The sequence below is a fragment of the Notolepis coatsorum genome, assembly GCF_963971535.1.
Source record: "Notolepis coatsorum genome assembly, chromosome: 13".
Lineage (NCBI taxonomy): Eukaryota > Metazoa > Chordata > Actinopteri > Aulopiformes > Paralepididae > Notolepis > Notolepis coatsorum.
This window is the reverse complement of record NC_140177.1, coordinates 37,075,376-37,091,209: the sequence shown is the minus strand read 5'-3', so window position 1 is coordinate 37,091,209 and position 15,834 is coordinate 37,075,376. Positions and strand designations below refer to the sequence as shown.

Below are 15,834 nucleotides of genomic sequence, written 5' to 3'. Positions count from 1 at the left end.
TTCAGGCCTGACAGTGATTGGTTGTAGAGATTCAGGCCTGACAGTGATTGGTTGTAGAGATTCAGGCCTGACAGTGATTGGTTGTAGAGATTCAGACCTGACAGTGATTGGTTGTAGAGATTCAGGCCTGACAGTGATTGGTTGTAGAGACATGTACGCCACCTTTAAGACACACAGGCCGAGCTCTAAGGATCCATAGTGTTCAGCCCACAGCTGACTGGCTGCTGAGGCTCATGGGTAGCAGCATGAGTCTCGGCATATCTGTTACAAACACCCCATTGTTGCACATGGACCCTATGGGATTGTGTGTGTGTGTGTGTGTGTGTGTGTGTGTGTGTGTGTGTGTGTTAATGAGCAGACACTGGAGAGGTCTTTGTCTGTCAGAAACCAACGAGGACCCACAGAGTTGACCTTTTTATTGCCTGCAGGAGTACGACCACTTCGAGAGAGAGAGAGATGGAGAGAGAGAGAGAGAAAGAGAGAGATACACACACACAGAGAGACAGAGAGAGAGAGAGACACACACACACACACACACACACACACACACACACACACACACACACACACACACACACACACACACACACACACACACACACACACACACACAGAGACACACACACACACACACACACACACCTACACACACACCTACACACACACCTACACACACACACACACACACACACACACACACACACACACACACACACACACACACACACACACACACACACACACACACACACACACCACACACACACACACACACACACACACACACACACACACACACACACACACACACACACACACACACAGAGAGAGGTGGAATGCAGGTGTAGAGATTGGTCTTGTTTGTCCCTGCAGTAAAACAGTTATTAGGACGTCTTGTTAAGTCTTGCCCACCAGTGAGGTATTTAACCCTTACCTCACCAGGCTCTGTCTGTTTAACCCTTACCTCACCAGTCTGTGTTGTATTACTGCAGAACAGGACTAGTGTTTAACCCTTACCTCACCAGTCTGCGTGCGTGTGTGTGGAGGGGGGGGGGGGGATCTGCCAGTTTCTCTGTATGAAACAGTTTGTTTCACGTTGTTTATAGTTCATTAAGATACACCGATCTACGGGGATCGAACCGGCGACCTTCCGCTCACAAACCCGCTTCTCTAACCATTAGGCCCTGCTGCCCCAATACTATATAGTAATACTGTATAACAATAATAATGCAATAATGCTTTATTCAGCATGCAACAAACTGGGACATGCAATGGGAGCGGCACACACACACTGGAATACACACACATGCATACTGTATATAATACTGTATATAGTAATACTGTATATAGTAATACTGTATATCCATGACGTTGTAGATGTAAGAATATATAGTAATACTGTATATAATACTGTATATAGTAATACTGTATATAATACTGTATATAGTAATACTGTATATCCATGACGTTGTAGATGTAAGAATATATAGTAATACTGTATATAATACTGTATATAGTAATACTGTATATCCATGACGTTGTAGATGTAAGAATATATAGTAATACTGTGTGTTTCCTCAATATCACTCAATGTCACAAGTACATACAGTACAGTAGATGTGAAATCTCACTCCATCATGGGGACCTGAGGTAGTCGTACGTTTCTTCAGTGACTGTGTAGGAAAAATATAGACAGACAGACATATACTATAATAGATATATACATACTATAATAGATAGATACATACTATATACATATATATTGTTAATTTTATTGTTTACACTGCCTATTTTTGCTTTCTACTGTACTATAATTTTATGATCTGTATCATGTATTCTATTATTATTTACCCGTACCCCCCTCCCACATGCTGCTATGATGCCTGCATTTCCCCAAGGTGATCAATAAAGGAATATCTTATCTTATCTTATACAGACGGATGTATAGATACTATATACATATATAGATATATTTAGACACACAGACAGACAGACAGACAGATGGATAGATATACTGACTGACCGAAAGACAGACAGACAGACACCATTTCCACCAGACAGCGGTTGAACAGCTGAAAGTCATTAAGTCAGTTACATGGCTGGAGAGTTTTGATTCGCAGCAGCTATTGATTAAAAACATACAGCCCACACTACTAGCCCTGGCTTATTGCGCTGCCGAATCTTTGAAGACAATGGCAATAACTAGGTTTTATATGCAGACTTTCTATTACGTTCGTTCACAGATCTTTTACTAGAGGACCGCACATGCGACTACATGAGAGTCACAACTTCAAAACTTTACCATGTAATTCGACCGCCTTCCAAACTAAAATACTGACTGATAAACCATTCCACTGACACTGAGACCATTCCACTGTGACACTGAGACCATTCCACTGACACTGAGACCATTCCACTGTGACACTGAGACCATTCCACTGACACTGAGACCATTCCACTGACACTGAGACCATTCCACTGAGACCATTCCACTGACACTGAGACCATTCCACTGACACTGAGACCATTCCACTGACACTGAGACCATTCCACTGACACTGAGACCATTCCACTGACACTGAGACCATTCCACAGACACTGAGACCATTCCACTGACACAATAGATCACTCCTAGCTTCATCTGTAGCTCTAAGTAAATTAATGGACTATTAATAGATCACTCCTAGCTTCATCTGTAGCTCTAAGTAAATGAATGGACTATTAATAGATCACTCCTAGCTTCAGGTGTCTATGCAGTTGTGGTCTATGCAGCTGTGGTCTATGCAGCTGTGGTTATGTAGCTGTGGTCTATGTAGCTGTGGTCTATGTAGCTGTGGTCTATGCAGCTGTGGTCTATGCAGCTGTGGTTATGTAGCTGTGGTTCATGCAGCTGTGGTTCATGCAGCTGTGGTCTATGCAGCTGTGGTTATGTAGCTGTGGTTCATGCAGCTGTGGTCTATGCAGCTGTGGTTATGTAGCTGTGGTCTATGTAGCTGTGGTCTATGTAGCTGTGGTTATGTAGCTGTGGTTCATGCAGCTGTGGTCTATGTAGCTGTGGTTCATGCAGCTGTGGTCTATGCAGCTGTGGTCTATGCAGCTGTGGTCTACTGTATGCAGCTGTGGTCTATGCAGCTGTGGTCTATGTAGCTGTGGTCTATGCAGCTGTGGTTATGTAGCTGTGGTCTATGCAGCTGTGGTCTATGCAGCTGTGGTCTATGTAGCTGTGGTCTATGTAGCTGTGGTCTATGTAGCTGTGGTCTATGTAGCTGTGGTCTATGTAGCTGTGGTCTATGTAGCTGTGGTCTATGCAGCTGTGGTTATGTAGCTGTGGTCTATGCAGCTGTGGTTATGTAGCTGTGGTTCATGCAGCTGTGGTTCATGCAGCTGTGGTTCATGCAGCTGTGGTCTATGCAGCTGTGGTCTATGCAGCTGTGGTCTATGTAGCTGTGGTTCATGCAGCTGTGGTTCATGCAGCTGTGGTTCATGCAGCTGTGGTCTATGTAGCTGTGGTCTATGTAGCTGTGGTCTATGCAGCTGTGGTCTATGTAGCTGTGGTCTATGTAGCTGTGGTCTGTGTAGCTGTGGTCTATGCAGCTGTGGTCTATGTAGCTGTGGTCTATGTAGCTGTGGTCTATGTAGCTGTGGTCTATGCAGCTGTGGTCTATGCAGCTGTGGTCTATGCAGCTGTGGTCTATGTAGCTGTGGTCTATGGAGCTGTGGTCTATGTAGCTGTGGTCTATGTAGCTGTGGTCTATGCAGCTGTGGTTATGTAGCTGTGGTTCATGCAGCTGTGGTTCATGCAGCTGTGGTCTATGTAGCTGTGGTTCATGCAGCTGTGGTCTATGCAGCTGTGGTCTATGCAGCTGTGGTCTACTGTATGCAGCTGTGGTCTATGTAGCTGTGGTTCATGCAGCTGTGGTCTATGCAGCTGTGGTCTATGCAGCTGTGGTCTACTGTATGCAGCTTTGGTCTATGCAGCTGTGGTCTATGCAGCTGTGGTCTATGTAGCTGTGGTCTATGCAGCTGTGGTCTATGCAGCTGTGGTCTATGCAGCTGTGGTCTACTGTATGCAACTGTGGTCTATGCAGCTGTGGTCTATGTAGCTGTGGTCTATGTAGCTGTGGTTCATGCAGCTGTGGTCTATGCAGCTGTGGTCTATGCAGCTGTGGTCTACTGTATGCAGCTGTGGTCTATGCAGCTGTGGTCTACTGTATGCAGCTGTGGTCTACTGTATGCAGCTGTGGTCTACTGTATGCAGCTGTGGTTCCGTGAACAAAGCCTTCTAATATAAATGTTTCTCTCTGATATTGTTCTCATATATTTATATTAGCGCCCCCAAAATTGGGCATTTTAGTTTTAGTTTTTGAGGACTGCATACTTTTTTTGCAAACCAAAACAACATACTCTATCCTTATAGCACATGCATGAGCCTGGTCTCTTTTGAAAGATGACATTCAAAATTCAACAAAAATTCACTTTTAGTGCTAACGTAATAGAGTAACATAGGTCTGAACTTGAGTTGTAGAAAAACTTGTTACTCAAGTTTTTCTGTAGTAGTTAGTAGTCCAGAGGTAGTATTTCCCCAGAAGGTGGTATGGCTTACAAATCCAGACGGAGCCATAGGCTGAAGCCCTATGTAGTACATATCCATTCCAAATTTCATAAAGATCCATTCAGAAATTAGTGATTAGGAGTGATTTTGGTAAACTGTGTACAAAGAAAAACATAGACTTCAATTAATTTGACTTCCTGTTAAAGAATTTAGTTGTTCACCTAGATCCCTGATTCACACATCCCCACATGGGGTATCATTGGAAGCCACACTCATTGGCTACAACAATCCACAATAATTTTCTAGATCGGATCTAGATTGACGGAACTACTGCAGATGGCATCAGTGCCAGGTTTCTGAGGGATGCAGCCGGAGTTATAGCTCCACCAGTAACCCATATTATTAACCTCTCCCTGGAACTAGGCAAGGTACCCACCGACTTCAAGAATGCCAAAGTCATCCCTATATATAAAAAAGGGAGCAAATCTGACCCCAGCAATTATAGACCAGTCTCAATTTTAAGTGTGTTATCCAAAGTCCTAGAGAAGATAGTCCATGAACAAGTCCAGGAATATGCAAGCAGCCATGACCTCCTGTACGACCTCCAATCCGGCTTTAGGAAGTCTTACTCTACTGAAACATGTCTTCTTTATCTTACAGACAGTATCAGGAGGGAGATAGATTCAGGTAAGCTGTGTGGGCTAGTTCTTCTAGACCTACAGAAGGCTTTCGACACAGTGAACCATGACATACTGCTCTCCAAGCTTAAGGCCTTGGGTATGTCTGAGACAGTGGTCAGATGGTTCTCTTCCTACCTTGCTGATAGGGTGCAGCGGGTCGAGGTCAGTGGCACTATGTCAGAGGCCAAGCCCATTGTATGTGGGGTCCCACAAGGAAGTGTGCTAGGACCTCTCCTTTTTTTACTGTACATAAATGACATGTCAGCAGCATGCTCATGTAACTTGTTTTTATTTGCAGACGACTCAGCCCTGCTAGTCTCACACAAGGATCAGAACACACTAGAACAGATGCTAGGTGAAGAACTTGCAGGGGTCAGCAGGTGGCTTTCGGACAACAGGCTTTCTCTTCACCTAGGTAAAACAGAGGCAGTACTATTAGCCTCCAAGCCCAAGCTCAGGAAAGCACGGGAGTTTAATATCCAGCTAGGAGCTGTAACCCTAAAACAGCAAAAAAAAGCGAAGTATCTAGGCTGTATGATAGACGGGAGCCTAGATGGGGAGGCTATGGCCTCCCAAGTACTGGGCAAAGTCAACGCCCGCACCAGGTACCTAGCTAGGAAAGCCAACCTCCTTGGCAGAGATAGCCTCAGGCTATTAGCAAATAGCCTAGTACTCTGCCACTTTGACTATGGTAGCGTATCGTGGTTCGAGGGCCTGTCAGTGAACATAAAAAAGAAGCTTCAGGTTTCCCAAAATAAGCTAGTAAGGGTGGTAATGGGTCTTGGCCCTCGCACCCACATAGGGAGGAGTCACTTCCAGGAGCTAAACTGGCTTCCTATAGAGGCCAGAGTTACCCAGCTCAGACTGAACATAGTGCACAATATTATAAACCAAAGGTCCCCTAGATACCTCCAAAACTACTTCACCCCGGTCAACGAATCCCACAACCACAGAACTAGAGCAAGCATAGCAAACCTGAAGCCTGCTTCTTTCCGATCGAAACTGGGCCAATGCTCCCTTACTTTCTCTGGAGCCCAGGATTGGAACAAGCTGCCTCTCCCCATCAAGCAGAGCTTGAGCCTCCACAGCTTCAAGAGAAGCGTCAGGAAGTGGCTCATGGACAGAATAGAAGAATAGCCCCCTATAGTTTGAATGGGTTTCCAATCAGTTTTTAGTTATTGTGGGGTATACAATTTTAGCAATAGGTTAGTCTTTTAATGTTTTAAATGTTTGAGCTTTGTGTTATTGTCAGTTTTTAGTTATTGTGGGGTATACAATTTTAGCGATAGGTTAGTCTTATAATGTTTTAAATGTATGAGTGTTGTGTTATTGTCGTGTTTTTTTTTGTTGTGGCCTAACAGCCCTGGGACCATGACGGAAATAAGGGTTTTACTCTTTCTCATGTTATCCTTTGGATCCTTGTTGTGTGTTTTTAATCCATCAATAAAATCAAATCAAATCAAATCAGCCTGAGTCGGGAGTGGTATTTTGCGCAATACTGCGTACTTTGCACAAGCCTCAAATACCGGCATGTAACTCAAGAACCGCTGAACAGATTTTGTCGGATTTTGTCGCTATCGACGGGCAACAAATAAGCCTTCAATTCGATATATATACTGTATTACAAAATATGCACACCCGAGCCACTAGGGGTCGCCAAAGTGCCGGTTGCAAAAAGTCAGAAAAACGTCCCATATGTGGGACGTCGCAGCTAAAGGTTGTATTGTCTTTCTTCTACTACCGTGCTCATAACTGTACCTCCCCTCCCCCATGCTGCTATGACGCCTGCATTTCCCCAAGGGGATTATCTTATCTTAACTTATTCAGGGCCAACAGCGCCCTCTGCTGATGGCCCTTCAGTGCCAACGCTTTATGCAATGGAGGATAGGACTTATTTGCGAGTGCATAAAACATATCAAATATAATAGCAATATATCTAAATAACACAGTGATTGTCAATGAGTTGCTTCCAGTCAACATGCACGAAACAGATAATTTTTTCATACATACATTTCCATTTTATACCGTGATGAATATCAATATATTTCTAGGGCGTTCTGTCTCATCTCAATAAACTCCAGCAAATCGAGCTTAAATGTATTTCCTTAGAAAGCGTGCCATTTGTCGCTGGATTTATGAATCGTTTTCAAATAAACGCTAGATTATCGATAGTATATGTGTCCTCATGCACGAAGAGAAGCAGGGTCTGAAATCGCTTCTCCGTACTTTGGTCAGCGCTAACCTCACACACACACACACATGCTCCGATGGCGGAGAAAGGAACATCTGATTACCCCAAGATTCGTAACATAAAGGCCTTACCTCACATCTGATGTCATGCAAAAAGATTAATCCAATTCCTGATCGCCATTCCAAATATTGATCGCATTTATTGATCCAACGTTATATATCCAAAACACATAATCCACGCTGCTCTGAGTGTCCTCAGTCCATCTGTTATAACGATACTGCTTTTGATGCACAGTCCCAGCCAATCCAATCCAATGATGTGCAATACCATCCGGGAGACGATAGGCGGCGGTATTTGCCCTTTGCGAGCTCAGACCCATTCCCAATGATAACGTCAGGCTTGATGGATGAAAAATTTATGGATATCGCTAATAAAAGAAATATGGATTAAAACCAGAGATTTCTCGGGTTTGACGCCCAGAGCATGGCGAGTTAACCCGGACTATCTCGGGTTTGTCCTCCAGTGAGTTGACATCCGGTCATTTAGGGTTAGCAATTTGTCTTTTAAAAATGTGATCGTTATATATATATATATTATGAATCGTTTTCAAATAAACGCTAGATTATCGATAGTATATGTGTACGTATGCGCACGCTATATAGGCGATCTGAAAAATCGATTATCTTATTTCCTGATCGCTCACACAGCCACACAGCCACACTCACACACATAGGGGAAAAGCTTATATCTCCGTGAAAACAGGTCTGATTATCCTAAGACTGGTCAAATAGATTCCTTACCTGAGATCAGATGTTATCCAAAAAGATTATTCCAATTCCTGATCGCCATTCCAAATATCGATCGCTTTTATTGATCCAACGCTACATACTGTACATATGTATTCCACGCTGTTCTGAGGGTCCACAATGAATCCGATCGGCTCGGGTTATACATGCCTGAGAAGTAAAATGTGGATTCCGGATTTTTCTTTTCTCATCCATTTTCATTGAGTCCATTCCAAAAGGGTGCATTACCATCTTGGAGACGATAGGGGGCGGTTTTTTCCACATCTGAGCTCCTACAGGGGCTGCATACCAACGGGAGACTCGGTTGATGAAATATGAATTCAGATCGCTAATAAAAAAATAAAACGCTAATAAACGTTGTGGGCATTCAGGCATTGGGCTGATAAAACGTGATGGGCACTGAGAGTGTTAACCCCACATGCAGCATCAAGTACAACATTAACCTCACATGCAGCATCAAGTACAACATTAACCTCATATGCAGCATCAAGGACAACATTAACCCAACATCCAGCATCAAAGACAACATTAACCCAATATGCAGCATCAAGGACAACATTAACCCAACATGCAGCATCAAGGACAACATTAACCCAACATGCAGCATCAAGGACAACATTAACCTCACATGCAGCATCAAGGACAACATTAACCTCACATTCAGCATCAAGGACAACATTAACCCAACATGCAGCATCAAGGACAACATTAACCCAACATGCAGCATCAAGGACAACATTAACCTCACATGCAGCATCAAGGACAACATTAACCTCACATTCAGCATCAAGGACAACATTAACCCAACATGCAGCATCAAGGACAACATTAACCTCACATGCAGCATCAAGGACAACATTAACCTCACATTCAGCATCAAGGACAACATTAACCCAACATGCAGCATCAAGGACAACATTAACCTCACATGCAGCATCAAGGACAACATTAACCTCACATGCAGCATCAAGGACAACTAGGGTTGGGTACCGTTCACATTTGAACCGATACCGGTACCGGTACTGGTACATGTGAATCGATACCGGTACCCAACGATACCTTTTTTCTGTACTTTAGTCTCTAAACATTTTATCTACCTACCTCAATTGTAAAAATTTTGTAAGAACGTGCGGCACACTTCATAGGTTTAGTTTTGCGCTAAACGAAACATTGATGTCATCGCGTGAATCGGTATTCGGTAGTACCGACGTGATTCGGTCGATACCCTTAACTGGTTCGGGGGCCAACCACGTACATATATACGTGTTTGGGAGCCGACGCTTGAAGGCCAACCACGTATATATATACGTGTTAAACTTGTTTTTGCTTTTATTCTATTTTAATATCCCGGATGTTATCACAGAGCTGTATTTTGGCTGGAAAAGGCATATTGGGACTCCGAAAGTGCAGTACCGGCCAGATCCTGGTATTGGCGCTGTCTCGAGAATGCATTTTTTTCGCTCCGGTGGACTTTTCTGTTAGCCTAAAGCTATGGCTTCACCAGATCGCCTGGAATACTTTTTGCGACGCCGAATTCAGTATGCAGTAAAGGAATATAGCATCAGCCAATGGACATATCGATCTACCAGATGGCGATAATATAACTGGGAAATTATTTTTGGAATCCAACCGGCCACAGGTAAGAGTGATTTGACGTCGATTTCAGCCTGATCGGGCCTTGTTCTCATAGCCATCCACCCGGTCAGCGTATGTTGTTGCAATAACGAATGCCGTTATTGGTAATAAATAATCAGAAACGACTTCCCCCACCCCCCCTTTCATGCATTCATGGTGGAACATGATACCGATCATATGCATTTTTAACTCTAGCTTGTGTAGGGCCGAAACGCCAATCGATTTAACGTTATTACTATTAGCTTAGCACCCTATAACTAGCCTTGCAGGAATTATCCCAGACCATTCCGATATAACGTTCATATTCACGACGCTATAAAACGGGAACGTATTGATGACATTTTTTTTCCTTTATGGCATATTGAAGGGAAGGTTTATACTGTCAATTGACAATGGACACATAGCAATAATATAAAATATAGATTTAGCTCTACAAACAACCTCACGCACAGTGAAAAGTTGTAATGAAAAGCTGGCGTCCTAGAGTGGCTAATCGAAATGGCCCCCGAATGTGTTAAAAGTACCGGATTCGGTACCCATCCCTAATAATAATAATAATAATAATAATAATAAACTTTATTTGTATAGCACCTTTCATACAGAAACTGCAGCTCAAAGTGCTTCACAACAGAAAAAAGACTAAAAAGAATAAAATGAGCACATAAAGTGCAGACATATAAATAAATAGTAAAAAATCACAGTTTTTCACATTAGGATCTAACATCCCAACAGGCCACCTTGTTTATGGTTTGATTCCGTTTTAAATAGACAATAATAATAAAAATAGTAAGATAATCCAATAGTGCAGTGCAATAAAATAGTAGAATAGAATAGACATAAAATTAGCACATAAAGTGCAGACATATAAAATATATTTTTTACAGTGCAATAAAAATGTTCTGGATTACTGTTCAACAGTTCAAATCATTTTTACCTTCTCTGTTTTTGTATCCACAGTTTAAAACATTAGGACATTAACCTCACATGTAGTATCAATAACAACATTAACCTCACATGCAGCATCAATGACAATATTAACCTCACAGGAAAGGAAAAGACCATTCATTTCTGCCGTAGGCGGAGGTGGGCGAGGCGGGGGTGCACTGGGGCTTGATGTCATGATGATGTCATGATGACCGCGTGAGAGGCCTATAGAGACGGTCGCTAACAAGACACTTCACAACAACTGACTGTTTTGTTTGTTTTTTTCTTCATCTTTAGGTTCATGGGTGTGTGTGTGCATGAGGGCCAGCTGCACGCTCTGACAGAGGTAACTCACTCACTCACTCACTCACTCACACTCACTCACTCACTCACTCACTCACTCACTCACTCACTCACTCACTCACTCACTCACTCACTCACTCACTCACTCACACTCACTCACTCACTCACTCACTCACTCACACTCACACTGCAAACGTAATAATAATACACTTTTCTTTCTTTTTTTTATCCACTTTTTCTCCCATTTTCTATTTTTCTCCCATCCAATTTCGTATCGTCCAATTCAACCCTCCCCTGTCTCGAATGCTGTTTCTTGCCTCCCACAAGCCGGCTGCAATGTGGACGAAGCCATACATAGCACGAGTCCCCTCCGATACTCGAGGTAGCAGCCGTCGCATCTTTTCACCTGCGCTGCGCGATCTTTCAGCGTCAGGGGTCTGCGCTTTGGAGGGACGCCGCCCCCGTCGCTTCTTGATTCTACTGCGCAGGCGCACCAACCGATCTGTAGGAGTCGCTGTCCACAACGTCCGATCCCCACCCCATAAACTTTTTTTTCTATAGCACCTTTCATACAAGAATTGCAGCCCAAAGTGCTTCACAGCAGTAAAGTAGACACAAATGGACATAAAATAGACATCGGCAAAAAAAGTGCGTAACATTGATAATTACAATTTGAACGGCATTACTAACCATCAGGGAATTTTTTTTTACCGTGGTTGTCATTCAAACCGGTAACCGTTTCATCCCTAGTGCCTAGTATTTAGACAAGTGCTATTCAGGTGAGCATCACGTCACCCCAGACCATCACAGAGTCAACTCTGTACAGCAAACACAAGCCTTATGGTCAAACCACCCTCTGCTCCCAAGCCGCCAAACACAACACTCTGTGTGTGAATCTAGGATCTGTTGCACGTGGGGATGTACTGTATACAAGCCGGTATCCTGCTTCCCATGGTGCTCTGGTGTAGGCTGCAGCGGTCCATTATCTTAGTAATCAAGTATTCGACCCATTATTCCATCCATTAATCCAGTAATCGGATAAGAAATTACTTTTGCTTTAATGTTATTTTCTTGAGCATTTTCTTGGATAACTTTGATATCTTAACATAATAACTAGCCAGCATATTGATTTACGTTTCTAACCGGCCATTATGTAGCCATAATTAACGTCAACCTACATTCTTTACTAGCCATAATTTCAACTAGCAATCATAAGATTATAGAATTACGTTAAATGCTAAAGACGACGTCACCTTGTGTCTGCTCCGCTCTGTGGACTGGATGCTTTCTGCCGAGATGCTGAAGCGTTGACGAAGTGCTATTGTGGTGCTAGTTCAGTTTTACGACAGACACGCTGTACAGAGTTTTTATTTTCCTTCAGCTTGAAATGATCCCAAACCTTTTTACAATTTATGGTGTCAGGGCCGGTCTCTCTTTGCTCATCACATTCTCTATGTTACATTTGGCAATCCTCGCCTGAAATCTCTTCACGTTCACATTCCAGAGCAGGAGGCGCGTTGTGCAACAGTAATTACCATCCGCATGAGACACAGTGCGCTGTGGGTTAAATCGGATCCATTAAGATCAATGTTGTTTCAGCTCTAGTGTGGTGTGTTCGGTACAGCTGTCAGAGAGGTGCTACCAGGAGATCAATCCATGTGTTACGGGCGACAGCAAAGGTAGAGGGGTTGTCTGGTAATCAGAAGGTTAGGGTTAGACAGTGGCTCAGGAGGTAGAGGGGTCGTCTGGTAATCAGAAGGTTAGGGTTAGACAGTGGCTCAGGAGGTAGAGGAGGTCGTCTGGTAATCAGAAGGTTAGGGTTAGACAGTGGCTCAGGAGGTAGAGGGGTCGTCTGGTAATCAGAAGGTTAGGGTTAGACAGTGGCTCAGGAGGTAGAGGGGTCGTCTGGTAATCTGAAGGTTAGGGTTAGACAGTGGCTCAGGAGGTAGAGGGGTCGTCTGGTAATCAGAAGGTTAGGGTTAGACAGTGGCTCAGGAGGTAGAGGGGTCGTCTGGTAATCAGAAGGTTAGGGTTAGACAGTGGGTCAGGAAATAGAGGAGGTCGTCTGGTAATCTGAAGGTTAGGGTTAGACAGTGGCTCAGGAGGTAGAGGAAGTCGTCTGGTAATCTGAAGGTTAGGGTTAGACAGTGGCTCAGGAGGTAGAGGAGGTCGTCTGGTAATCAGAAGGTTAGGGTTAGACAGTGGCTCAGGAGGTAGAGGAGGTCGTCTGGTAATCTGAAGGTTAGGGTTAGACAGTGGCTCAGGAGGTAGAGCAGGTCGTCTGGTAATCTGAAGGTTAGGGTTAGACAGTGGCTCAGGAGGTAGAGCGGTCATCTGGTAATCTGAAGGTTCCTGGTTCTATTTCGGCTCCTCCCGGGCAGCGTGTTAAAGTGTCCTTGAGCAAAGACACCTAAACACTAACTGTTCCTATATAATGCACCCATTGAAGCCTTTGGGTCAGCCCTAGTGCACAGTGCACACACACACACGCACACACACACACACACACACACGCACGCACGCACGCACACACGCACACACACACAGCTGCACAATTAGCACACACATGCATTTATAAATACAAACACAATGAACAATTCAACCACTGTTGAGTTGTACACACACTACAAAACACACATACACACAAACAATTCAGTTACTGTTGAGTTGTACATAAGACCCACTAACGGTCACATTCATACAACCACACTTGTACACACACACACACACACACACACACACACACACACACACACACACACACATACACACACACACACACACACACACACACACACACACAGGGGCGACAATAGCTCGGGAGGTAGAGAAGTTGTCTGGTAATCCGGAGGCTCCTGGTTAGATTCCGGCTCCTCCCGGGCAGCGTGTCACTGTGTCCTTGAGCAAGACACTTAACCCCTAACTGCCCCCGATGAACAGGTTGGCACCTTGCATGGTTGCAATGTGTGAATGTGTGAGTGAATGGGTGAATGTGAGGAACAAATTGCTTTGGATAAAAGCTGTTATATAATTGCACCATTTACCATTTACCACACACACACACACACACACACACACACACACACACACACACACACACACACACACACACACACACACACACACACACACACACACACACACACACACACACACACACACACACACACACACAATCCTTCGGTTGAGGGGTGAATGCACATAGTGTATAGCAAACACACACATGCATGCCATGTATTCCTGAGTCATGAATCTACATACTGCAAGACAAGCTTACGAAGACACACACACACACACACACACACACACACACACACACACACACACACACACACACACACACACACACACACACACACACACACACACACACACACACACACACACACAATGGACTACTGAATCTACATATCATAAGATACACTTACACATACCAACACACAAGTATACTTTAACCCCCCCCTGCACACACACACACACACACACACACACACACACACACACACACTGTGCAGCAGGTGGTGTCGGGTTGCGGCTGGTCCCGGTCCTGTGACCTGCTGATTGGGTCATGCTGTTTAGTTACCTGACCCTTGCTATGAGGCCGGGCTCACAGGAAGCACTGGGTCTGGTTACTGTGTGTCTGCAGGCTCCTTTTAGACTCAGAACCACACACACACACGCGCGCGCGCACACGCACGCACACACACACACATACATGTATATCACACAGACACACACACTCTCATACATGTATAAACATACACACACACTCTCATACATGTGTATAAACATACACACACACACACACACACACACACACACTCTCATACATGTATAAACATACACACACACACACACACTCTCATACATAAACATAGACACACACACACACAGGCACACATAGAGACATACAGACACTGACAGGTGCACACACACACATTCCACAGACATTCACTCTCACTCATAGGTACGTAGCACCACATTCACTTGCTTTCAAACAGTCTGCAAGACATTGTAACGCATTACAATGAAACATTTTGACACATTTTGACACATTCCGACACAGTCTGACACAGTCTGACACATTCGACACATTCTGACACATTTTGACACATTCGACACATTCAACACATTTTTACACATTTGACACATTCGACACATTCCGGCACATTTTGACACATTATGACTCATCGTGATATATTCTGACACATTCTGACACAGTATGACACATTATGCCAGATTATGACACATTATGATACATTGTGACACATTATGACATATCCTGAGTCTGACACAGTATGACACATTATGACACATTATGATACACTCTGATACATCCTGATACATTCTGACACAGTGACACATTCTGAGACATCCCGACACATTCTGACACAGCATGACACATTCTGACACATTCCTTGGTGTGCTGGCTCAGAGACTCTGAGTTGGACTTGAGCAGACCAGTTTTTGGCTGGAAAACCTCTGGTCTTTCCAGGCGGCGTTGCTACTGATGTGGCTCAGTGACCTCTGCCCTGTCTGTACTGACTAATGCACCTTACAGGAACAACTGATTACTGCAATCATAATCCGGGGATAAGGCTAAGCCATTACCCATGCCCGGATTACACCGTCGTTTGAAACTACTCCCACTAGCTGACAATCACCATTTTCCACAGAGTCATTTATTTCTTAAATTAGAAATGTTGCACCATAATTGTGCTTCAGGGCCACCTGTAGCTAACT

General features: G+C 43.9%; 1 protein-coding gene across 1 annotated transcript in view; it reads left to right on the top strand.

Annotated features, from left to right (window-relative positions):
• Window positions 1-15,834, top strand: part of tesk2 (testis associated actin remodelling kinase 2) — a gene marked incomplete at its 3' end in the record, with an annotated part of 150,954 nt that overhangs the window by 74,264 nt on the left and 60,856 nt on the right. Inside the window, exon 5 of the mRNA XM_084327638.1 lies at window positions 11,086-11,134. Within this exon, the coding sequence (XP_084183764.1) occupies window positions 11,086-11,134 (49 nt within the window). The remainder of the gene's footprint in view (window positions 1-11,085; window positions 11,135-15,834) is intronic.